Source organism: Nerophis lumbriciformis, linkage group LG17 (assembly GCF_033978685.3).
Source record: "Nerophis lumbriciformis linkage group LG17, RoL_Nlum_v2.1, whole genome shotgun sequence".
NCBI lineage: Eukaryota > Metazoa > Chordata > Actinopteri > Syngnathiformes > Syngnathidae > Nerophis > Nerophis lumbriciformis.
The window spans coordinates 39,363,530-39,390,000 of record NC_084564.2 but is presented as its reverse complement, the minus strand read 5'-3'; the positions used below and the strand labels follow the sequence as shown (position 1 = coordinate 39,390,000).

Sequence of the window (26,471 nt, the reverse complement as noted above, 5' to 3'; positions counted from 1 at the left end):
AATATATTCAAACCTTTAATAAATTCAAATACAAATAAGTTAACAAAAGAGGTGTCCAACACTTCTCTTTTGTTAAGTACATCTATACAGCAGATATGAGCATTTACATCATCTATATGATCGGCCTCCGTAGCTGGACAGGACAGATTAAAAAAGAAAAAAAATATATATATATATATTTTTTGGGATTCATTTGTTCATTTATTTATTTTTAACTTAAATGGATTGTGGACGCTGGCGGGCCGGATCCGGCCCACTGGCCGCAATTTGGGGACCCCTGCTATATACTGTTAATTAAACATTGCAACAAAAAAGGTAATAATAATAGAAAATACAAAGATAATATGTTTATGGTTATCAGTCTTTTCCCTACTTAGGTTTTTTTTATTTAGTCTTATGTTGGTACTTTAATGTATCGTATGTTACACCTCTGGTTTTAAGTCGTCATCTATAGTTGAGTAATACGTGGCCCAGATGCTTCTGAAACTCATTATTTTATTAGGGGGAAACAATTAAAATGTCATTGTGGGGGGGGCGTGGCCTGCGGACCTGCAGAGAAGCGGGGTGTGCCAGGACCGGCTGCAAGATCAGCGACAGGTACCGGATTGTGGACGCTGGCCGTAATTTGGGGACTCGTGTTATATACTGTTAATTAAACATTGCAACAAAAAAAGTTAATAATAATAGAAAATACAAAGATAATGTGTTTATGGTTGTCAGTCTTTTCCCTACTTAGGTTTTTTTTTAATTTAGTCTTATGTACTGTATGTTACTCCTTTGGTTTTAAGTCTTTATCTATAGTTGAGTAATACGTGGACCAGATGCTTCTGAAAGATGACTGTGGGGAGGGGGCGTGGCCTGCGGACCTGCAGCGAAGCGGGGTGTGCCAGGACCGGCTGCGAGATCAGCGACTTGTGCGTAGATGGCCCACCTGGGCCTGTTTGTCTAATCACCTGTCGCTCTGTTAAAAAGCAGCAGCCGGGGAGGAGAGGAGTGGTTGGAGTTGGAGCACGAGAAAGAGTCAGGGGGTCGTCCTCCCTTGCCTCCGGTGGTCGGGCCGTGTTGGGCGCCAAATTGTGGAAGACTCCTTCCCTCGGGTTCCTCGGACCACCAATCACTGACATCACCGCTCCTTTTCGGGGGTTTTTAGACAGTTTTATTTCACCAGAATTGTCTGTTTTGCGCTTTTCAGCAATTGTCTTCAGTGTCTGTCGATCTCGTGCTCCAACTCCAACCACTCCTCTACTGCCTTTTAACGGAGCTACATGTGATTAGACAAACAGGCCCAGGTGGGTCATCTACGCACCTGTCGCTGATCTCGCAGCCGGTCCTGGCACACCCCGCTTCGCTGCAGGTCCGCAGGCCACGCCCCCCCACAATGACATTTTAATTGTTTTCCCCTAATAAAATAATAAGTAAATTAGGAGGGAGGCTTCTCCGAAAAGTCAAACCATTGATCTGCAGTCGTCATGAATGAACGCAACTTTAGGATCAAGTTTGAACCGAATGGTGCCTTTTTTCTTACAATTTTGCTAGCTGCTTGCCCTCATAGACAAAGAAAGAAATTGCCAAAGTAAGATACTGGTCCCTCACACCAGTCTAGACGTCCACGGCCCTGGAAGGAAGGGGAAGTATCAGTATAGGGCTGCTGTTTGATAGAGGGCCAGGGTCTTACTTGATTTGTTTTTGATTGATCTCAGCTATCTGGGCAGCGTTGTGACCCGATCCCCCACGCCACAATAGGTAAGGGTCGGACCCACGTCTGAGAGGGAAGGGGAGTGGGGTCAGCAGGTGGAGGGTCTCTAATCACTCTCTCCTTTAAAGGGGAATGGCTTTTGGGTGGTGCCTCTGTGCTGGATTCAAGTGGAGTTCTTAGTGGTGGTAGTAACATTGACAACCATGCAGGATGCATGAGAAGGCACAGTCAGCATTAGGCTTGTGAGCAAGTGCCAGGAGTGGCTTTGCACTTGCAGAAAAAAATATTTAAAAAAAACAACAACCTTGAATCAATAGAGCAGTGTTTTTCAACCACTGTGCCGCGGCTCACTCGTGTACCGTGACATACAAAATATTTTTTGCACACCAGTAATTATAATCGGCAAATAATGCGCCGTTGTTGAGTGTCGGTGTAATACTCTTCCATATCAGTAGGTGGCAGCCGGTAGCTAATTGCTTTGTAGATGTTGGGAACAGTGGGAGGCAGAGTGCAGGTAAAAAGGTATCTCACGCTTAAACCGAAAATAAACAAAAGGCGAGTGCCGCTTAGAAAAGGCATTGAAGCTTAGGGAAGGCTATGCAAAATTAAACTAAAACTGAACTGGCTGCAAAGTAAACAAAACCGGAATGCTGGACGACAGCAAAAACTTACTGTCGAGCAAAGACGGCATCCACAATGTACATCCCAACATGACATGACAATCAACAATGTCCCCACGAAGAAGGATAGCGTCCGCACAACTTAAAAAGGTGTCTAATGCTTAAACCAAAAAATAAACAAAAGGTGAGTGCCCCTAAGAAAAGGCATTGAAGCTTAGGGAAGGCTATGCAGAACGAAACCAAAACTGAACTGGCTGCAAAGTAAACAAAAACAGAATTCTGGACGACAGCAAAGACTTGCAGCGTGTGGAGCATACGGCGTCCACAATGTACATCCCAACATGACATGACAATTAACAATGTCCCCACAAAGAAGGATAGCGTCCACACAACTGAAATATTCTTGATTGCTAAAACAAAGTAGATGCGGGAAATATCGCTCAAAGGAAGACATGAAAATCCCAACAAAAGAGGAAAAGCCACCAAAATAGGAGCGCAAGACAAGAACTAAAACGCGACACACAGGAAAACACCAGAATGCTGGACGACAGCAAAGACTTACAGCGTGTGGAGCAGACGGCGTCCACAAAGTACATCCCAACATGACAATTAACAACGTGCACACAAAGAAGGATAGCGTCCGCACAACTTAAATCGTCTTGATTGTTACAACAAAGCAGGTGCGGAGAATAGCGTTCAAATGAAGACATGAAACTGCTACAGGAAAATACCAACAAAAGAGGAAAAGCCACCAAAATAGGAGCGCAAGACAAGAACTAAAACACTACACACAGGAAAACACACAAAAAAAACTCCAAATAAATCACGGCGTGATGTGACTGTGAAGTGAATTATATTTATATAGCGCTTTTTCTCTAGTGACTCAAAGCGCTTTTACATAGTGGATCCCAATATCTAAGTTACATTTAAACTGGGAGCAGGTGGGTAAAGTGTCTTGCCCAAGGGCACAACGGCAGTGACTAGGATGGCGGAAGCGGGGATCGAACCTGGAACCCTCAAATTGCTGGCACGGCCACGCTACCAACCGAGCCATACCCCCCCCAACAGCACACCACACCTACTTTGAGACAAGAGCTATAGTGATGCATAGGGATGATGTCTGATAAGAAATGATCGAGTTCGAGCACATTATCGAATCCTCTTATCGAACCGATTCCTTATCGATTCTCTTAAAATAGGTTGTTGTGTATGGAAAAAAACAAACATTTGGTTTAACAAAAGCTCACTTTTATTTTATAAGAAAAAAATTAAATAAATAAATAAATATTGACTGTTACCCCCCTAAAAAAAAAAATATTGACTGTTACCCAAAGTATATTAAGTGGGATTTTTCAGAAAAACAAATATATACAGTAACACAAAAACAACCTGTCTCTGTGATCACTATAGGTGTATAAATAATAATATAGTGTTAAAAAAAAATCAGTCCCTTGGGCACAAAACTGAAAATAATACAGCTCTCCAAAAAGTGCACTTCTGCTGCTATTGGAACATACTAACTACACACACCATGACACTAAGAACACCACAGTCATCAATCAACAATTCTTCCCCCCTTACATGATTTTTAGATTAGATTTATTGGTCCCCCTGGGGAAATTCATTGTCACTGCCGTACATTGAAACACTAGACATTACACATCACACACACAAAAAAAAAATAACAAAAAGACATCATACATGACTAAGATGTAAGATGAGAGCGGAGCCTGGCAATAATTGCATATTGCCTGTTCTGCCCTCACTATACGTGTTGAGGTGACAGCTAACAAACAATCCAAAGCAGATTAATCCATTTAGGCTCTTTATTGTTGTTGATCTTGCTTTGTCTTTTCCTATCTTTACTTTTGTCTTGCACTGGACTGTTATTTTTTTTAATTTAAACTGAAATACACACAATGACAAATGTATAAGCTATGTGATCCAATTAACATACTGAAATGTAACACACAATATGTAAATATTAGCTTCACACAAATATACAGTAATATCATCAAACAAATACTTCTGACTGTTGAAACTATTTCGATGGTGGAAATATACGACTGGCAGCCATTTTAAGCCCTCAAAACATCCATTGAAACAGTGCACAAAAATCGTTTTTCAATAAACATCTTAGTATCAAACTTGAACATTGAGTTACATAAACAAGTTAAACAGTTTACTTACAGACTTATCTTTTCCGAGGCTTGTAAGAGCTAACACAACTTGTCTACTTCTCAATTGTCTCAACCCGGAAGTGCCCAAAACTAATGACGTGTAGTATTTTCATATCGCCACAAGGTGTCAGTAAGAGTCTACAATCAAATGGGCATAACATTGCAGGTCCAGCAGGGCATTTCCTGTACATGGGAAGGGATTCGAATAAAGAACCAACTCTTTTTCTTTACTATAGTGCAGGGGTGCTCATTACGTCGATCGCGAGCTACCGGTCGATCTCGGAGGGTGTGTCAGTCGATCACCAGCCAGGCATTAAAAAAATAGTCCTAAAAATGAGCGATCATAAATTTTCACTATGACGTCACTTTCGTCACTTGATTGACATTCACGGCACCCGAGGGTCTTCTGAGATGACGCTGGCTGCTGCCAGCTCAGTAAAATTACCGACAGGAAGGCGAGAAACACTTTATTTCAACAGACTCTGGCGCCGTACCTGTCGTCAAAACTCCAAAGACCGACTGCACAGTTGCACAGTTGCGCTAACAAAATAAGAGTCTCAGAAAGCTGGCGTGCACAAGCTAGCAAGCTACGGAGTTTGCCGACAATGTATTTCTTGTAAAGTGTATAAAAAAGGAGTACGGAAGCTGGACAAATAAGATGCCAAAACCAACCACTTTCATGTGGTATTGGACAGAAAGGAGGACTTTTTTCTCCTCCATTCGAAAATGCGGACGTTATCAGCACCACTGTCCAATCAATGCAAGTAATCAGAATCAGGTAATACACCAACTTATATTCTTGTCTTCATGAAAGAAAGGAATCTATATGTGTTAAACATGCTTGTATTATCTTTAAACACCTTTAACTTATTAACAATATTAACTATATGTGTTAAACATGCTTGTATTATCTTTAAACACCTTTAACTTGTTAACAATATTAACTATATGTGTTAAACATGCTTGTATTATCATTAAACACCTTTAACTTGTTAACAATATTAACTATATGTGTTAAACATGCTTGCATTATCTTTAAACACCTTCAACTTGTTAACAATATTAACTATATGTGTTAAACATGCTTGTATTATCATTAAACACCATTAATTTTTTAAGAATATTAACTATCTGTTAAACATGCTTGTATTATCATTAAACACCTTTAACTTGTTAACAATATTAACTATATGTGTTAAACATGCTTGTATTATCTTTAAACACCTTTAACTTATTAACAATATTAACTATATGTGTTAAACATGCTTGTATTATCTTTAAACACCTTTAACTTATTAACAATATTAACTATATGTGTTAAACATGCTTGTATTATCTTTAAACACCTTTAACTTGTTAACAATATTAACTATATGTGTTAAACATGCTTGTATTATCATTAAACACCTTTAACTTGTTAACAATATTAACTATATGTGTTAAACATGCTTGCATTATCTTTAAACACCTTCAACTTGTTAACAATATTAACTATATGTGTTAAACATGCTTGTATTATCATTAAACACCTTTAACTTGTTAACAATATTAACTATATGTGTTAAACATGCTTGTATTATCATTAAACACCTTTAACTTGTTAACAATATTAACTATATGTGTTAAACATGCTTGTATTATCTTTAAACGCCTTTAAGTTGTTAACAATATTAACTATATGTATTAAACATTCTTGTATTCTCAATAAACACCTTTAATTTATTAACAATATTAACTATGTGTTAAACATGCTTGTATTATCATTAAACACCTTTAACTTGTTAACAATAGTAACTATACGTGTTAAACATGCTTGCATTATCTTTAAACACCTTTAACTTGTTAACAATATTAACTATATTTATTAAACATTCTTGTATTCTCATTAAACACCTTTAATTTATTAACAATATTAACTATGTGTTAAACATGCTTGTATTATCATTAAACACCTTTAATTTATTAACAATATTAACTATGTGTTAAACATGCTTGTATTATCATTAAACACCTTTAACTTGTTAACAATATTAACTATATGTGTTAAACATGATTGTATTATCTTTAAACACCTTTAACTTGTTAACAATATTAACTATATGTGTTAAACATGCTTGTATTATCTTTAAACGCCTTTAAGTTGTTAACAATATTAACTATATGTATTAAACATTCTTGTATTATCATTAAACACCTTTAACTTATTAACAATATTAACTATATGTGTTAAACATGCTTGTATTATCTTTAAACACCTTTAACTTGTTAACAATATTAACTATATGTGTTAAACATGCTTGCATTATCTTTAAACACCTTTAACTTGTTAACAATATTAATTATATGTATTAAACATACTTGTATTATCATTAAACACCTTTAATTTTTTAACAATATTAACTATATGTGTTAAACATGCTTGCATTATCATTAAACACCTTTAACTTGTTAACAAAAACATATATTTCATAAATAAGTAAATATAAATTATATATATGAATGAGGTAGATCCCCACGACTTGATCAATTGAAAAGTAGCTCGCCTGCAGAAAAAGTGTGAGCACCCCTGCTATAGTGGTCTCGATAACGAGAACCGGTTCTCAAAAAGGGATTCGAGGCCATGGAATCGGTTCTTTTCTTATCGAACAACCGGGAGAACCGATTTCGAACATCATCCCTAGTGATGCATGCTTGGTTATGGTTTAAAGTCATATCCGACAATCGCAACGACTTTTTACTGTCAATATTGACTACTGAGTTTCATTTTTCAATGATTTCTACTAGTGGTGTGCCTGGGGATTTTTTCACTGAAAAAAAATGTGCCTTGGCTCAGAAAAGGTTGAAAAACACTGCAGTAGAGGACACACTTGAATGATAAAAATGAGTAATTCCCCTTTAAAGATTTGATCCATGTGCAAAATGCCATGCATGCATTCTTCAAACTTCTCTTGCCACGACCAAACAAAACAACAATATTCCAAACTAAATGATTTGTCACATTTTGTCGTCTCAAGTGCTTTGGTTTCTTTTTCCGTCATGTGACCGTCTTTAATGGCCATCCTTCTTCTTCTTCTTCTTCCTGTCATGTGTCTGGTTCTTTTTAACGGCCTTTATTCCTCATCTCCTCCTGTCAGCATGGTGAAGCCTCTGTGCGCAGTGTTCATGTCGATCTGTGCTCAGTGTTCATGTGGATCTGTGCGCAGTGTTCATGTGGATCTGTGCTCAGTGTTCATGTGGATCTGTGCGCAGTGTTCATGTGGATCTGTGCGCAGTGTTCATGTGGATCTGTGCAGTGTTCATGTGGATCTGTGCGCAGTGTTCACGTGGATCTGTGCGCAGTGTTCACGTGGATCTGTGCGCAGTGTTCATGTGGATCTGTGCGCAGTGTTCACGTGGATCTGTGCGCAGTGTTCATGTGGATCTGTGCAGTGTTCATGTGGATCTGTGCGCAGTGTTCATGTGGATCTGTGCGCAGTGTTCATGTCGATCTGTGCGCAGTGTTCATGTGGATCAGAGTGTGCTGTGCAGTGTTGGTGTCTTTAGAAACCTTCAACCGCGGCCCGTGCGGTGTGCGCCCGACTCGACCATTTGTCTTCCCCCCTGCTGCTAATGGCTCTCACTTTCTCTCTCTCCACAGTGACAAGTGATGGACGCCATCCCTCCATCTCATTTGCCTTTGCTCATTCATCCATACAACACGTGTCATCACAACGTGACCTAATATTAGTGAATATCAGGGTTTTTTTTTGTCCGTTCGTTTGTGAACAAGCACAACGTTGTGTTCCAAAGAAAGGCATTTAAAGACATGGGGGTGCCGTCTTACTAAATTTGAAATAAGATCCATGATGGAGTTAAAAGATGGATATTTTGCAATATACTGTATGATAATGGCCACTAAACACAATACAAGTTCATAACTACTGTAGGATTGTGATGTGCGATACCAGTTAGTGTCTTTCTGATCCAATACCAAGTTAATGCTGTTATCTGCGATACCGATGCTTTGGGCAAATATACCTAACGTGTTTGCTGAAATTTAAAAAGTTTATTATTTTCAAATAATAACATATCTAATTTATCTAAAAAAAAAAAAATACACAGTAAAATTGTAAGAAAACAGAAGCTACACTTTTAAGCTAATAATTGATAATTGTATACTTTGTCACCTATAATACAAAGTTGTGTCTTTAAATATATATATTAAAATATATTAATATATGTATTAATATATATATATATATATACATATATTAATATATATATGAATATTAAATAGTAATATATATTAATATTAATATATATATATTAATATATTTACCGTGTATATATATTTTATATATATATATAAAACTATATTAATATATAGTTTTATATATATATATATATATATATATATATATATTACTATATACATATATATATATTAATACTATATATATATACATATATTAATATATATATTAATATATATATGAATATTAAATAGTAATATATATATATTCATATTAATATATATATATATATATTAATATATTTACCGTGTATAGATATTTAATATATATATATATAAAACTATATTAATATATAGTTTTATATATATATATTACTATATATATATATATATATATATATATATATTAATACTATATATATATACATATATTAATATTAATATATATATACTATATTAATATATATATATGTATACATATATATATATATATATTCAAAGACACAACTTTGTATTATATATATATATATATACCGTATTTTTCGGACTATAAGTTCATATTCATATATATATTTATATATATATATATTAATATATATATTAATATATGTATATATATAGTATTAATATATATATATATATATATATATAGTAATATATATATATATATATAAAACTATATATTAATATAGTTTTATATATATATATATATTAAATATATATACACGGTAAATATATTAATATATATATATATATTAATATTAATATATTACTATTTAATATTTATATATATTAATATATATATATATATTAATATATATATTAATATATTTTAATATATATATTAAAAGACACAACTTCGTATTATAGGTGACCAAGTATACAATTATCAATTATTAGCTTAAAAGTGTAGCATCTGTTTTCTTACAAATTTACAGTGTTTTTTTTTTTTTAGATAAAGTAGATATGTTATTATTTGAAAATACAAAACTTTTAAAATTTTAGCAAACACGTTAGGTATATTTGCCCAAAGTATCAGTATCGGATCGGTATCGCAGATAACAGCATTAACTTGGTATTGGATCAGAAAGACAATCAGTGGTATCGCACATCACTATATATATATATATATATATATATATATATATATATATATATATATATATATATATATATATATATATATATATATATATATATATATATATTAGTACAGTACAGGCCAAAAGTTTGGACACACCTTCTCATTTCAATACGTTTTCTTTATTTCCATGACTATTTACATTGTAGATTGTCACTGAAGGCATCAACGCTATGACACTTGTGAAGTGAAAACCCTTTCAGGTTGAAGCTCATGGAGAGAATGCCAAGAGTGTGCAAAGCAGTTATCAGAGCAAAGGGTGGCTATTTTGAAGAAACTAGAATATAAAACATGTTTTTCAGTTATTTCACCTTTTTTTGTTAAGTACATAACTCCACATGTGTTCATTCATAGTTTTGATGTGACAATCTACAATGTAAATAGTCATGAAAATAAGGAAAACGCATTGAATGAGGTGTGTTCAAACTTTTGGCCTGTATATATATATATATATATATATATATATATATATATATATATATATATATATATATATGTATATATATATATATATGTATATGTATATGTATTTTTTATGTTTTATGCCTGTCAGGTTCAAACACTGATGACATCTATTAAACAGACAAGAAGCAAGGAATCAGGCAGAGACAGAGTTGAATTTTACTCATGAGGAGATACGTATTGGGCTGTACACTCAGTTACAGTTCCAACCTACGCTCTAAGGCACAGCCCACATGCTCCACTATTTATTCGGGAGGTCCCTGGTTACATCACTGAGGCTGCTTCTGAAGGAAGGGGGGTAATCTCAGCAGCCCCAGTTAGACACAATATATGATTATTCAGAAATGGAAATATGCTGACACTCGTGATATCGCCCTGTCTCTGCTTTGTCTGCGTCAAGGCACTCGATGTTCGCCCTTGGCAGTCAGCCGGCCGGGTCTGGACACAAACACTGATACGAGACGACTCGCAATCCAAGATTGCAAGTTGTCCCTTTGCACAGATAGAAAAGTACAACTTCAAGCACAATTGATAATAACTATAGCAACGGCTTTTAAGCATGAGAGTTGTGTGATAACTTATACATAATTATTTTAACAATACCCCCCTTTTTTTTTTTTAAAGAAAAGTCTGTTTTTTTTATGGCAAAAACACAAAATATGCTATAAATTCCCCCATCGGTGTAAAGTAGTTAGGGCCTTAAATAGGTAATTAATTTGTAACAACATTGATTTTGATTCATTATTATTTTTGAACAATGACTATTAAAAAAAATAAATAAATAAAAAAAATCTGACTAAAGGTGTCAGGGATCCAAAAGGCCCTCACTCATAAAAGTGTTAAAAACGCTTAAAAATAAGTTTTCAATATTTTTTAACAATGAGAGTTTTAAAGTAAAATACTGCCTGCATGGATGGCAGCTTTGTGTTATTAGTGTCAATATTGAAACGTTTTCTCGTTCCATTACACCAGTTTGCTCTTTTATTCCAAATTTTCATGTTTTTTTTTCTGTAATAAGATTTTTCAAATGGAGAACTTTGGGGAGTTACCTGAGACTAAGCTCAGTGGCCTAGTGGTTAGAGTGTTCGCCCTGAGATGGGTAGGTTGTGAGTTCAAACCCCGGCCGAGTCATACCAAAGACTATAAAAATAGGAGCCATTACCTCCCTGCTTGGCACTCAGCATCAAGGGTTGGAATTGGGGGTTAAATCACCAAAAATTATTCCCGGGCACGGCCACCGCTGCTGCTCACTGCTCCCCTCACCCTCTAGGGCAGGGGTCTGCAACCCGCGGCTCTAAAGCCGCATGCGGTTCTTTTATGCTTCCGCCGTGGCTCCCTTTGGCTTTGAAACCGAATGTCAACAAATAATGGTTACTTGATTTATTATATTTCATTTTATTTAGTTTATTTTCATTTAACAGTTGTTATTTTGGAGAGTTCTGGGATCTTGTCATATGAAAATAAAACACATTTTAATATATTGTCGATGGAAATGTATGTCAGAGCCCTTATGCGACATCTCTTGCTGCCATGCAATTGTATTGTTTTTAGCGGTCAACTCCTAACAATGGACGGATCAAAAAAGAGAAACATTTAATTTATTTACATTTTTATTAGTTTGCTGTTTTTATTGATGAGTAGGTAGTTGTTTTAAATTTTTCGTCAAATGAATATTCCGCAGTCGTATGCCTTCAGAACATTGGAATGAGTTGATTTTTTATTTTTTTATTCATTAATAAGGGAAGGAACAGTGTATTTTTTTCTAATGTAAACAATAATTTGATGATTTGCTTCGTTATACCCAGAAATAAATCAAATAAGTGTTTATTTTCATAAGTCCTATAGCACAAGTGTAAGGAAACTATAAGTGGTGTTATCGTCATTTTAGGAATCTAACAGAGTTCGCGGCTCTAGGTGGGTTTTATTTGGGGGGGAAATGGGCTCCATTGGCTCTTTGTATGCTGAAGGTTGCCGACCCCTGCCCTAGGGGTTGATCAAGGGTGATGGGTCAAATGCAGAGGACAAATTTCGCCACACCTAGTGTGTGTGACAATCATTGGTACTGTCAGGTTCAAACACTGATGACATTTATCAAACAAGACAAGAAGTAAGGAATTAAACAGACAGAATTCAATTTAGCTCAATTGAGGAGAAACGCGTAGACACTGTACCCTTCTACAGTGTCGTCCCACGCTCTGACGAAAGATTGTATGCCTCCTCTTTTATTTGGACTTCCCCTGATTACATGGCAACAAATGCAGAGGATTTCGCCACACCGAGTGTGTGTGTGTGACAATCATGGGTACTTAGAGCTGGTGGTCTTTCTTGACTCTTTCATGAGGAGCTAGTATGTAAACATGAAGCTTACGAATAAAGAGTTTAAGGCTCCAGCTAACGATTATTTTTCTATCGATTAATCTATAGATTATTTTTTCGATTAATCGGTTAATCTATAGATTATTTTTTTCGATTAATCTATAGATTATTTTTCCTTTTACCGATTATTTTTTTTATTTAAAATGAAGATGAAAAAATAAATGTAGGCCGGTTTTTTCAAAAGACATGGCTTTTATTTACCAAAAAAAAAATAGTATGGCCACTCAGTCAACATTGACAACAACATGACAAAATATTCTGTAACAATGTAAACATTTAAAACTTTTAACATTTAACAAAATTAAAAGTAGCTTATTTGCTTTTTAATGTGCAAATATAAAAGTAAACATCCAGTGCAAATCTTAATATTCTGCAATAGTATAAGCATTTCAAAAGTAAAAGTATTGCTTATTTTGCTTTAAAATGTGCAAAAATAAAAATAAACATCCAATACAAAAAAGTGCAAAACTAAATATTCTGTAACAGTGTAAACATTTCAACAAAAGTAAAAGTATTGCTTATTTTGCTTAATAACACAACAATGATAGTATGATTAAAGTGAAAGTTAATTGTTGGTTTGTACATAGTATATGTAACCGTTAATGTTGTAAAAGGTATTTGCACAACTAATTAACGTTAGCGTTTGTGACACGTCTTGTGCCGTGGGGTTCTTTCAGGACCGACAGACTGAACGCCAGACGGCTTTGCCAGGTTTACAATCTTTTAATTTTACACAAAGTATTTTCTCTTCCAACTCTTTTCTCTTTCTTTCCTCGCTTTTCAGCTCCTCTTCCTCGCTCGCTCGTTGTCCCCTGTCTCTGTCTCTCCTCCTCTCTCGCTCCACGTCAGCTTCACTCTGACTCCTTCCAGTCTCTCTTCCCTTTCTCTCTGCTGCTCCCCTTTTCTTCAGCGAGAGGAGATTGGATGATCGTGCCCAGGTGCGCGATCCGTCGCTCCCGGCGCGCCCCACCTCGCCGCTCGCTCGCCGGCCCCGCCTCTCCACAGCGTTAAAGAGGAGTACGTCTTTGTAAACACTGAACAGGCACGCCAAACGCGCCTCTCAGAGCGAAACGGTGCTTTAGTTTATGAATTTACAACGCAGATACAAATGACACATTCATGTTTTTGTGTAATGATGACAACGTATACGCACGCGGACGATTGACTAGTTGATGGTGATGGCAAGAACGCTGTCGGTTTTCTTTTCAAATGTTCGTTCATAGCCGTTGTGCTGCTATGATAGGCCATTTCCGCTCGACACAGTGTGCACTGTGCATACAACAACATTATTAGGCCGTTTATTGAAATACTCCCACACTTTTGATGACTTTTGGCGTGCTTTTTCCCCCTCGCTCGCACCGTCTGCTTTGCGATCCGCCATGACAGTAGTGTGACGTAAATATGCGACGCACAAAAATGGCGTCGACGTCTTTACGTAACCGATGACGTCGACTACGTCGACGCGTCGTTTCAGCCTTAAAAGAGTTACAATTTACATGTATTTTATCGCTCCTCATTCAACAAATGTGGCAACCCCCTTTCTTTAAAAGCCTCTCAACCAGATTTTTACGACCCGTGAAATCAAAATAATGTTGCTAACCCCAAAAGAACTCCATATGAGGTTTCTTTTCCGCATATCATTAGTTTAGTAGTATTCATTTGTTTCATTTAAGGAAAAAAAATCAGCCATTGTTTCCTTTCTTAAGCAGTCACTATATGAAGGCCTTCATGAGTCATTGCAAATGCATTGATGCTGAATAACAGGAAAACAACTACAAGTTGTAGACTTAAACGAGCAACACTTAAACGACTCTGAAAATGGGTTAATTCATGTATTGGCTGCTTGAGAAGAAATTCCAAACTATTCCTCGTCTTTCTCCTGTCCTCTCGTGTTGTGTGTAAGGCGTATCATCCATCTCTGCCTGTAGTTTCAGCATCTTAGTGAAAGACCTCAATCAGAGACCGACGTCTGCCATTTGTCTTGTGTTTTTGCGAGGAGACGTCATGGTGTTGCTGTTATGAAGATTAACGCGGGACGCTGCATGTTGTGCCCTTTCTGTGTGCTTTCCTCAGGGAACCTCTAGGTGGGTGTGGTGATCCTGCTGGGTCTGAGAGTCTACCAGCACTGCTGCACCACTGCATCACTAAAGCCAAGGGAGTGGCCGCCAAAAACAACAATAACAACGCGACTTCCGCATGGAGGACCGGTGAGTCCCCGCATTTCCGTCCGTCCAATTTTCTAAGCTGATTGTCCCGTTCTGGGTTCTGTGAATGCCTGGAGCCTTTGGGCAATATGACACCCTAGACCAGGGGTCGGCAACCCGCGGCTCCGGAGCCGCATGCGGCTCTTTGATCACTCTGATGCGGCTCAGCAGCTTACTTGCTGAACCCCCCCGATTTTCCCGTGAGACTTCCGGACTTCAGTTTCTCTCGCAGAAAACTCGATTTTCACCCTTACAGCTATAATAAGGGCGTACCATGATGGTACAACATTTGACGCCTTCTACAATCCATATCAACAGCGTGCTAGCCCAACACTTGTTATACAATATACATCTTCTGCTTCCACGCGTACGTGACAGCAAGGCATACTTGGTCAACAGCCACACAGGTTACACTGACGGTGACCATATAAAACAACTTTAACACTCTTACTAATAATGCGCCACACTTTGAACCAAAACCAAACAAGAATGACAAACACATTTCGGGAGAACATCTGCAGCTTAACACAACATAAACACAACAGAACAAACACCCAGAATCCCATGCAGCCCTGACTCTTCCGGGCTCCCCCCCCCCCCCCCTCTCTCTGTGCGTCGGTTGAGGTGGGCGGGGTTTGGTAGCGGGGGTGTATAATGTATCCCGGAAGAGTTAGGGCTGCATGGGATTCTGGGTATTTGTCCTGTTGTGTTTATGTTGTGTTAAGGTGCAGATGTTCTCCCGAAATGTGTTTGTCATTCTTGTTTGGTGTGGGTTCACAGTGTGGCGCATTATTAGTAAGAGTTTAAAAAAAAAAATTATACAGCCACCGTCAGTGTAACCTGTTGAATCAATAAAGTACTATCCATCTATCGATCTGGCAGCTAAAGTTGATAGTGCACCCCCCCCCCCTAATTTGTCACGTTTCATATGTCATTGTGGAGGGGGGGTGTGGCCTGCGGGCCTGCCACGGAACGGGGTGTGCAAGGACCGGCCTCGAAGACAGCGACAGGTGATTAGGTAACAAGGCCCACCTGGGCCATCCACTCACCTGTTGCTGTCTTCGAGGCCGGTCCTTACACACCCCATTCCGCGGCAGGCCCGCAGGCCACGCCCCCCCTCCACAGTCAGGTAAACAGCGACAAATGGGGCTATATGAATCTTGTTCCGACTGTACCACATTGGTGTAAATGCTCCGTAAAGGTTCAGCTGGTGGATTTTTTTTTTTCATTTATTTATCTATTTCTGGCAATGACATAAAGAAGTACAAGTTGACAACACATAATAATATAAATAAATATAGTGCATGATTGTCCAGTTTTGCCTGAAAGGGAGTGGGAAGAAGATCATTTATTTAATCCCACCCCCAGTTCTCCATTCAGTGATTATTCACATGAGTTTCACTCTTACTTTGTTCAAGGATTATAATACACATGTTGTATCATAGTGGCATTACCACAGGTAACAATAATTATTACACTGTAACAATCATTTGTATCAACAATGTAGGAATAATGAATACACCAACAATGGTAATAGACAACATAGCAATAATGGTAATAGACAACATAGCAATAATGGTAATAGACAACATAGCAATAATGGTAATAGACAACATAGCAATAATGGTAATAGACAACATATCAACAATGGTAAGAACACATTGAGCACATGTTAACACTTTGAGACAGAGTACAGCAGCAGGTCAAATTAAAGACCCTCATCTCTATATTTGAACCAGACCCCATTTTTGTATAATCGTTTAAATCCATTAATAGTTTGGCATTGCTTGTGTTGTAAGTCCAGTTTGTTCCATAGTTTTACTCCGCATACAGACACACAAAAACGTCTACGAGTGGTTTGAGCTCTCGGCAATAAGAAATATCCAAAGCCTCTCAGGTTATGAGCCTGCACTCGTCTTATAAAAAAACGTTGTAGATTAGGCGGCAATAATTTGTTAAATGCTTTATATAAGATTATTAATGTATTATATTCATACTTGCCAACCCTCCCGGATTTTCCGGGAGACTCCCGAAATTCAGCGCCTCTCCCGAAAACCTCCCGGGACAAATTTTCTCCCGAAAAACTCCCGAAATTCAGGCGGACCTGAGTGACGTGTTGACAACACACAACAACAGTGTCTACCGTAAAGCAGTTCGTCTGCCGTAAACAGCAATGTTGTGACACTTTTAAACAGGACAATACTGCCATCTACTGTACATGCATATGTGACCCACCCATAATGTGTCACATTTTTGTGTTGATTTATTTATTTTATTTTGTGGTTTGAATTCGTTCTTGGAGCTGTCATTACACATTTATCAGTATTCACATTGGTCAGTAGGGGGCAGTAGGGCGTTTCTTCCCAATTGAATGCTATCACCTGCAGACCGGAAGTGTCTTGTCATTCTGATGAGCGCGACCAGTCTGTGAACAATTGAAACGTCCTGTGTGCTTTTTCCTCATGTATAACAGGTTAGTTTTGGTGAATCAACTCACTGAATAATATCCATGTGATCTTTATAAGTTTAAGTACACATTCTGATGGTGGAGCCTAACTCTAAAGTGTTTGTGAGTTGTAGTTTGTAAATGAACACTGAAATTCAAGTATTTATTTTATTTATATATATATATATATATATATATATATATATATATATATATATATATATATATATATATATATATATATATATATATATATATATAAAGCTAGAATTCACTGAAAGTCAAGTATTTCTTATATATATATATATATATATATATATATATATATATATCTTAACCACGCCCCCAACCACGCCCCCCGCCCCACCCCCCACCTCCCGAAATCGGAGGTCTCAAGGTTGGCAAGTATGATTATATTTAACAAGGTCATCAAATTTGAGCAACTTTGATTGCATAAACAGATTATGAGTATGTTCTAAATAACCGACGTTGTGAATGATCCGCACTGCTCTTTTCTGTAATATGATCAGAGGATGAATTGTGTTGTGGTAAGTATTCCCCCATACTTCAACACAGTATGTAAGGTATGGCAGTACCAAGGTGCAGTATAGAGTACGGAGTGCATTTTCATTGAGGTATAGTTTTGCTTTGTTTATAATTGAGAGGCTTTTGGAGATTTTTGTTTTAATGTGTCTGATAGAGATGCGCGGTTTGCGGACACAACCGCGGAGTCCGCGGATAAACCGCGGGTCGGGCGGGTAAAAATAGATTTTAAATAGATGCGGGCGGTTGGCGGTTGAACAAATTCGGAAATATTTGTGAGCTACACCCAACTATTAGTTTATTCGTCAATGAAACTGCCCGTCACGGTAGTCGAGACACAATGACGCGAGTTGACCACTTATTTACAGCTTTTTATGTAATGGCGGACAAGGCAAAAATGCAATCAATCCATCAAAATGTCCACTCTGTGTCTGGGGTACAAACAGTGTTTGACTTACATACTTCAAGACAGACTCCTAAAGCAGATTTTAGAAAAAGGCTCTGCTTACCTTGTTTTATGTTTGGCCACTCGTGAGTCTGTCCAGAAGAGTGTAAGAGGTGTCCAATTCTCAGCGTGTCGCCCGGACGAGGCCCCCAAATTGTTGCGTTTTGGACCAGTTGTTCCTCCCAGGGAATCAAGTCACAAGTCGCTCCCAAGCTCTTTACGACACTTAAAGCTGAGTTGAAAAACCACCAGAGACAGAATAGGTATTTTGTAATATATTTGCAAAGCTTTGCAGATATACTTTCACAGAAACAGCATAGAACATTCGGATCGCCCCGCTAAAATGGTCTGTCCCCCGAAACACCCTCTCCCCCCTTAAGTCCCTGGCAGTCCTCTGTCTCTAGCCAAAACAAATGCTTATTATCGCTTCTTCTTACATTCCAAAGAATTCAAGGTTAACACACACAGTTTACTTGCAGACAAAGCAGCAAGAGAAGAAATGGAAAACACGAGCTGTTTTCAAATATGACTATGAAATAAAAGAAGTACAACTTAAATTCGGATATATGTAAATATCTTCCTCCGACAATATACATAGTTAAATGTTGTTACCCACATACGAAAAACGAGCAGCACTCTTTGAAACAGTCAATTATTCATCAGGCACCGCGTCCCAGCAACAAGTGGCGCAAGTGAGCGCTCCTTCAGCGCAGCAGGGCGCATTTTAGAGGCCAGGCGCTCTCGCCTGAATCCTGGCACTGTAGATGCCATTTTATTCCTGCATAGTGCTAACAAAAAAAAAAGTAAGTAGACATACGGTTGGATATGTTAAACGATTTAGTCTACGTTACCTATAGGCTATACCAAATAAGCCCAAGTCTAACCTATATTGAGTTCGGTCAGCTAAATAATTTTGATGGTTACGTGTTGTTTGGGCGCACTACAATGCAAAGGAATTAAGGCAATTGCGTTGTTTATTGTGGTTTTTTTCTATTGGAGATATACTACTATGTGTGAATAATGATTTGGCCTCGCTTTCAAGTGAAGCGCATCTCCGATTGGCGACAATGTAAGGATATTTAGCCTGCTTTGTTTGTCGCGACCGTCTATTTTCATTATAATTCAAGTTTGATGATAAAGTGCAGTCTGATGGGTTTGATTTCCCCCCTTCAGCTATTTGCCTTGGCCAATAAGTTTCAGGTCATTTATTATTATTATTTATTTAATTTATCCATCCATCCATCCATCTTCTTCCGCTTATCCGAGGTCGGGTCGCGGGGGCAGCAGCCTAAGCAGGGAAGCCCAGACTTCCCTCTCCCCAGCCACTTCGTCCAGCTCTTCCTGTGGGACCCCGAGGCGTTCCCAGGCCAGCCGGGAGACATAGTCTTCCCAACGTGTCCTGGGTCTTCCCCGTGGCCTCCTACCGGTCGGACGTGCCCTAAACACCTCCCTAGGGAGGCGTTCGGGTGGCATCCTGACCAGATGCCCGAACCACCTCATCTGGCTCCTCTCGATGTGGAGGAGCAGCGGCTTTACTTTGAGCTCCTCCCGGATGGCAGAGCTTCTCACCCTATCTCTAAGGGAGAGCCCCGCCACCCGGCGGAGGAAACTCATTTCGGCCGCTTGTACCCGTGATCTTGTCCTTTCGGTCATAACCCAAAGCTCATGACCATAGGTGAGGATGGGAACGTAGATCGACCGGTAAATTGAGAGCTTTGCCTTCCGGCTCAGCTCCTTCTTCACCACAACGGATCGATACAGCGTCCGCATTACTGAAGACACCGCACCGATCCGCCTGTCGATCTCACGATCCACTCTTCCCTCACTCGTGAACAAGCCTCCGAGGTACTTGAACTCCTCCACTTGGGGCAATATCTCCTCCCCAACCCGGAGATGGCACTCCACACTTTTCCGGGCGAAAACCATGGACTCGGACTTGGAGGTGCTGATTCTCATCCCAGTCGCTTCACACTCGGCTGCGAACCGATCCAGTGAGAGCTGAAGATCCTGGCCAGATGAAGCCATCAGGACCACATCATCTGCAAAAAGCAGAGACCTAATCCTGCAGCCACCAAACCAGATCCCCTCAACGCCTTGACTGCGCCTAGAAATTCTGTCCATAAAAGTTATGAACAGAATCGGTGACAAAGGGCAGCCTTGGCGGAGTCCAACCCTCACTGGAAACGTGTCCGACTTACTACCGGCAATGCGGATCAAGCTCTGACACTGATCATACAGGGAGCAGACTGCCACAATCAGACAGTCCGATACCCCGTACTCTCTGAGCACTTCCCACAGGACTTCCCGAGGGACACGGTCGAATGCCTTCTCCAAGTCCACAAAACACATGTAGACTGGTTGGGCAAACTCCCATGCACCCTCAAGGACCCTGCCGAGAGTATAGAGCTGGTCCACAGTTCCACGACCAGGACGAAAACCACACTGTTCCTCCTGAATCCGAGGTTCGACTATCCGGCGTAGCCTCCTCTCCAGTACACCTGAATAGACCTTACCGGGAAGGCTGAGGAGTGTGATCCCACGGTAGTTAGAACACACCCTCCGGTTCCCCTTCTTAAAGAGAGGAACCACCACCCCGGTCTGCCAATCCAGTGGTACCACCCCCGATGTCCACGCGATGCTGCAGAGTCTTGTCAACCAAGACAGCCCCACAGCATCCAGAGCCTTATTTAATTTATTTTTGTTTAAATAGAGATGACATACATATGTTATTGTATAATTCAAGTTTGTGCGCGTGATTGACAGCCTAAGGCTTATGAGGCACATTTTTTATTTATTTTTTTATTTAAACTTAAAAACGTATGAGCCTATGCCTATGCCTACAACATAGGCTATTTGTTTATCTTTATTTTCCTGCCTGTCGTTGACAATGGAGATTGTCTGATATTTTGTCATGGCTGCAGATCAATCAATAAAGGTTCATCTTTGTCGCGAAATTGTTCACTGCTTCACTGTGCACCCCGCCCTCGTCCCTATTTGAGCATTATAACATTAACAAGTTAATATTCATTGAAATAAATTCAGAACATTTTTTTTACCTAACGAAAATATAGGCCTAGTCTTTCTAAAACATTTTTTTAACTTCTTAAAAGCCTCGTTCTGCTTGCTGCAACTGCGCACACAAAGTGTGAGGAACACACTCCTGATCTGAGGGCATTGGCAACAATAGTCAACACTTTCTTAATGGAAATGACAATAATATTATAATAATGATAAATAATATTATCACGCATTAATATCTCTTAGCCACTAATGCGCAGAGGTGGGTAGAGTAGCCAGAAATTGTACTCAAGTAAGAGTACTGTTACTTTAGAGATTTATTACTCAAGTAAAAGTAAGGAGTAGTCACCCAAATATTTACTTGAGTAAAAGTAAAAAGTATGTTGTGAAAAAACTACTCAAGTACTGAGTAACTGATGAGTAACATATACACACATATCATATATATATATATATATATATATATATATATATATATATATATATATATACATATATACATATATATATATATATATACATATACATTGATATATACAGTATATAATGTATATGTATTTATTTAGCTGTTTTTGTTTACATGTTAAAGATGTTTTAATGAATATACATGCATGTTTAACATATAGATTCCTTTCTTTTATGAAGACAAGAATATAAGTTTGTGTATTACCTGATTCTGATGACTTGCATTGATTGTAATCAGACAGTAGTGATGATAACGTCCACGTTTTCAAATGGAGGAGAAGAAAAGTTCCTCCTTTCTGTCTAATACCACATGAAAGTGGTGGGTTTTTGGCATCTTATTTGTCCAGCTTCCATATTCGTTTTTATACACTTTACAAGAAATATATTGGCGTCAAACTCCTTAGCTTGCTAGCTTGTTTGCGCTGGCTTTCGGAGACTCTTGTTTTGAAAGCGCAGGCGCGATGGAGCGGCACTTTTATTGTGAAGACAGGAACTGTGCAGTCAGTCTTTAGGCTTTTGACGGGATGTACGGTTGAAATAAAAAGAATCTTTTTTCCTTCACACTTTTGATTGATTGATTGGAACTTTTATTAGTAGATTGCACAGTACAGTATATATTCCGTACAATTGACCACTAAATGGTAACACCCCAATAAGTTTTTCCACTTGTTTAAGTCAGGTCATGTGACCCCTGGCTCTGTTTGATTGGTCCAACGTCACCAGTGACTACATCTGATTGGTGGAACGAAGTGAAACGTCACCAGTGACTGCATCTGATTGGTGGAACGAAGTGAAACGTCACCAGTAAGGCAGGCACTTTGAAGGTCTGTCTGACAGACCAAAACAAACAAAGCGTGCATTAACAGATCGATAAAAATTAGTAGCGAGTAGCGAGCTGAATGTAGATAAAAGTAGCGGAGTAAAAGTAGCGTTCCTTCTCTATAAATATACTTAAGTAAAAGTAAAAGTATGTTGCATTAAAACTACTCTTAGAAGTACAATTTATCCCAAAAGTTACTCAAGTAGATGTAACGGAGTAAATGTAGCGCGTTACTACCCACCTCTGCTAATGCGTGGCACGCATTGAATGTCTCTGCTGCATTGGATCAGTCTCCTTTCTTTAACAGGCAAAAGCTTTATAACCTCACTAATGCCTTGCATCGTCTATATTAGATATATAACAGCGGGCGGGTGTGGTTTTGATAAAATGTTGGTTCGGGTGGATGGCGGATGGTTGACGACTTTTGTGATGCGGTTGCGGATGAAATAATTGCCTATCCGCGCATCTCTCGTGTCTGACATGAGGTTTCCATGATAGTTTACTATCAATTATTACTCCCAAAAATGTATTCTCATTTACCATTTCAATTTGGGTACCATCAATACTTATTTTCTGTTCAGATGTTATGTTGCGATTTCCAAACTATCTTAGTTTTATTTATATTCAAAGATCATTTATTCGTGTCCATCCATTTTTTTTTACTATGTTTAGTTGTGTTTACTGTATTTATAAGCTCATTATAGTCATCACTACTGTAGAATATATTTGTGTTGTCTGCAAATCGTATAAATTTCAGTACTTTGGATGTATTAAACATATCATTAATATATACATTAAACAGTTTTGGCCCCAACACGGACCCTTGGGGGACACCACAAGTAATGCCAAGAGTATCAGATAAAAATTGATTATTGGTTTGCTTCCCCCCCAAAGGTGCGGCCGCCTCTCAGACCCAGCAGCCATCTCAGACACCCCAGGAGGACTCGGAGCTCGGCAGGAAGAGGAAAAGGCCGAATAAGAAGAACCCCTATCTATATTTGACATCCTTGCTGCACCGTAGGCGGTCGGAGGACGACCAGACAGGCATCCTGACCGGCGCGGACTCCGAGGGCCCCAACTACGGGACCCTCCGCTGACATGAGGGCGCCCTCGCCTTCGTTAAACGCCATTGAACTCCACTTAAGCCCACCTCCGCCCGCCCTGCTCCACCTCCCGATCTTAGTATCAAGGTTTCTTATCATCTCCGGAGTTGACGGGGCCATCAAGAGGCGCCCATGTGAGTAAAAAGCAAGACTTCTCCTCAGTCGTCACATCTACCGACCGCAAGGGATCTCACTTCAAGATGTATAATGTATATACATAATAACAACAAGGGAACAACGCTCCCTCCTACAGTAATAATATACAAAAAAAAAAAAAAAAAAAGTGTCATCGCGACACATGACGATTTTTCACTCATGCGAAGGCATATGTTTTTTTTAGTGATACGGTGTACTGTTAAGCCCGGTGCGTTCACGGACCACCAGTCCGACTTTTCCTACAATACAGATAGTGTCAGTATTTAAACACAGGGTTCTTACCACCAAATATACCTCAGAGTAAACGCAGAGTTGCTGTAATTCTTGTGGTATACTGTACGTACTTGACCTTTTTACATATGGACGACGGGGGCGGGGGGGAGAGAGAGAGGGAGAAAAAAAAAATGGCAGAGTTACAGTTCACACGACGCGCTCGCTTTCCAACATTTTAGCTAGCGTTTGGTTCCCGCCGTAGACATCTTATAAGTGGACGCAGCTACTGGCGCTGACGAGACGCGGGGCCGCCATCTTGGAGTGGTGATCCGCTCCACTCAGTGCAATTCATTTGAACTGTCAGCGCATTTAATTCATCTTACCTCACTGAATACCACTGATTTTTTACTCGTTTTTTTTGTCATACGTGTAGCTATGATAAAGGACACATGTTTTATTATTCATAGTTTGCTTAACAGTAATAGAATATTCTTATATGCTATAAGTGACCACACGTCTGAGATCAAAACTGGGAATATAACATACTTGCCAACCTTGAGACCTCCAATTTCGGGGGGTGGGGGGGTGGGGCGGGGCGGGGCGTGGCGTGGTTAAGAGGAGAGGAGTATATTGACAGCTAGAATTCACCAAGTCAAGTATTTCATACATATATATATATATATATATATATATATATATATATATATATATATATATATATATATATATATATATATATATATATCCTGAAAATATGCAAACAAAACTGTGTTTGGATAATTGATACTTCAAACTTGCATGAATAAATCTTAAGGAATATAACATAACTTGGCTTCTGAGAGCTTCAAAATGTAGTGAATAAAATACTAAAGTTGTTGATAAACAAGCAATTATTTTAATAATTAAATATGGTCATTTTAAATGAATTATTATGATAATTTAAAATTTATTATTTCAAATATGCTTATTTTAATGTAAAATTCTATGGCTGGATGTAATAAGGAGTCAGAAAAAATAAAAATTAAAATACAATTAATTTTGATGTTTTTAGCAAAATATAGTAAAAATGTATTTAGTTTTTGTTTTTGTTTTTTTAAATTAATAAATATATTTATTTTTAGGTAAGATAAACATAATAATACAATGTATCTCTAGTCTGGATGATTTAGTTCTTGTCACCCTGTAGTGAAAAAAGGCTGTCCTCACTCAGGTCCGCATGGAGCTGGAGGGGGCGTGGCCTCCAGCTCCGGCTGAAAATCGGGAGATTTTCGGGAGAGGCGCTGAATTTCGGGAGTTTCCCGGAAAATTCGGGAGGGTTGGCTTGAATGGAATATAATCCCAGAGAAGGGAGGAAAAAAACGGTCAGCTATTTTTAAGTTGAAGAAACAATATGATTAGGTTATATAAACATGCATATATCCTACATAAACAATGTATGAATACATTAGATATCTATATATCTTATAGACTGTTGAGAGTTTATTCTGTCTTGACACTTTGTATTGATATTTTCTATTACATTCTTCCCTTAATTGATCACGTTTACAGTGATTGTTTTATATGTATTTTTTTACGTATGTCGCTTTGGATAAAAGTGTCTGCCAAATACTTAAACATAAACATATATAAACACCTGAAAGTCAGCTAAAACCACCAATCTGTTTCACTGGATTCAGAATAAAACCAAATGCTGTCTTACCCAACAATGTTAGTATTTGAATATTGTTACTTGAAGACTTATTCCTGGTTACAATTATACTGTTAAGAAAGTATTGTCTTATACTTTGCCTAAAATGAGAATGCATCATAATCAGTGGCGGCTGGTGAATTTTGTTTTAGGTGGGGCTGAAAGTTTGTAAACCAAACCCCCTGTAGAATAGAATAGAATAGAATAGAATAGAAAGTACTTTATTGATCCCTGGGGGAAATTCAGCACCACAGTTCACTCACAATAGATAATAAACATTTTTTACATGTGAATAATATAAATAGAGTCTATTATACAGCATTATTCACATGTGAATAATATAAATACACGCTATTATACAGCATTATTCACATGTGAATAATATAAATAGTCTATTATACAGCATTATTCACATGTGAATAATATAAATACAGTCTATTATACAGCATTATTCACATGTGAATAATATACATACGGTCTATTATACAGCATTATTCACATGTGAATAATATAAATACAGTCTATTATACAGCATTATTCACATGTGAATAATATACATACGGTCTATTATACAGCATTATTCACATGTGAATAATATAAATACAGTCTATTATACAGTATTATTAACTTGTGAATAATGCTGTATAATAGACTGTATTTATATT

At 38.0% G+C, this 26,471-nt stretch overlaps 1 protein-coding gene across 3 annotated transcripts in view; it reads left to right on the top strand.

Moving 5' to 3' along the window:
• The window catches only part of igsf9ba (immunoglobulin superfamily, member 9Ba), a 337,710-nt gene extending 313,034 nt beyond the window's left edge, over positions 1–24,676 (top strand). For 2 of the 3 annotated variants that reach the window (XM_061973181.2, XM_061973180.2), the window contains 3 exons: positions 1,701–1,743; positions 14,780–14,913; positions 23,542–23,553. In XM_061973181.2, coding sequence (XP_061829165.1) covers positions 1,701–1,743 — 43 coding nt within the window. In that variant the 3' untranslated portion in view covers positions 14,780–14,913; positions 23,542–23,553. Of the gene's footprint in view, positions 1–1,700; positions 1,744–14,779; positions 14,914–23,541 lie in introns of all 3 variants that reach the window. The other variant, XM_061973182.1, reaches the window with a different exon arrangement.
• The last annotated feature ends 1,795 nt before the right edge of the window (positions 24,677–26,471 follow it).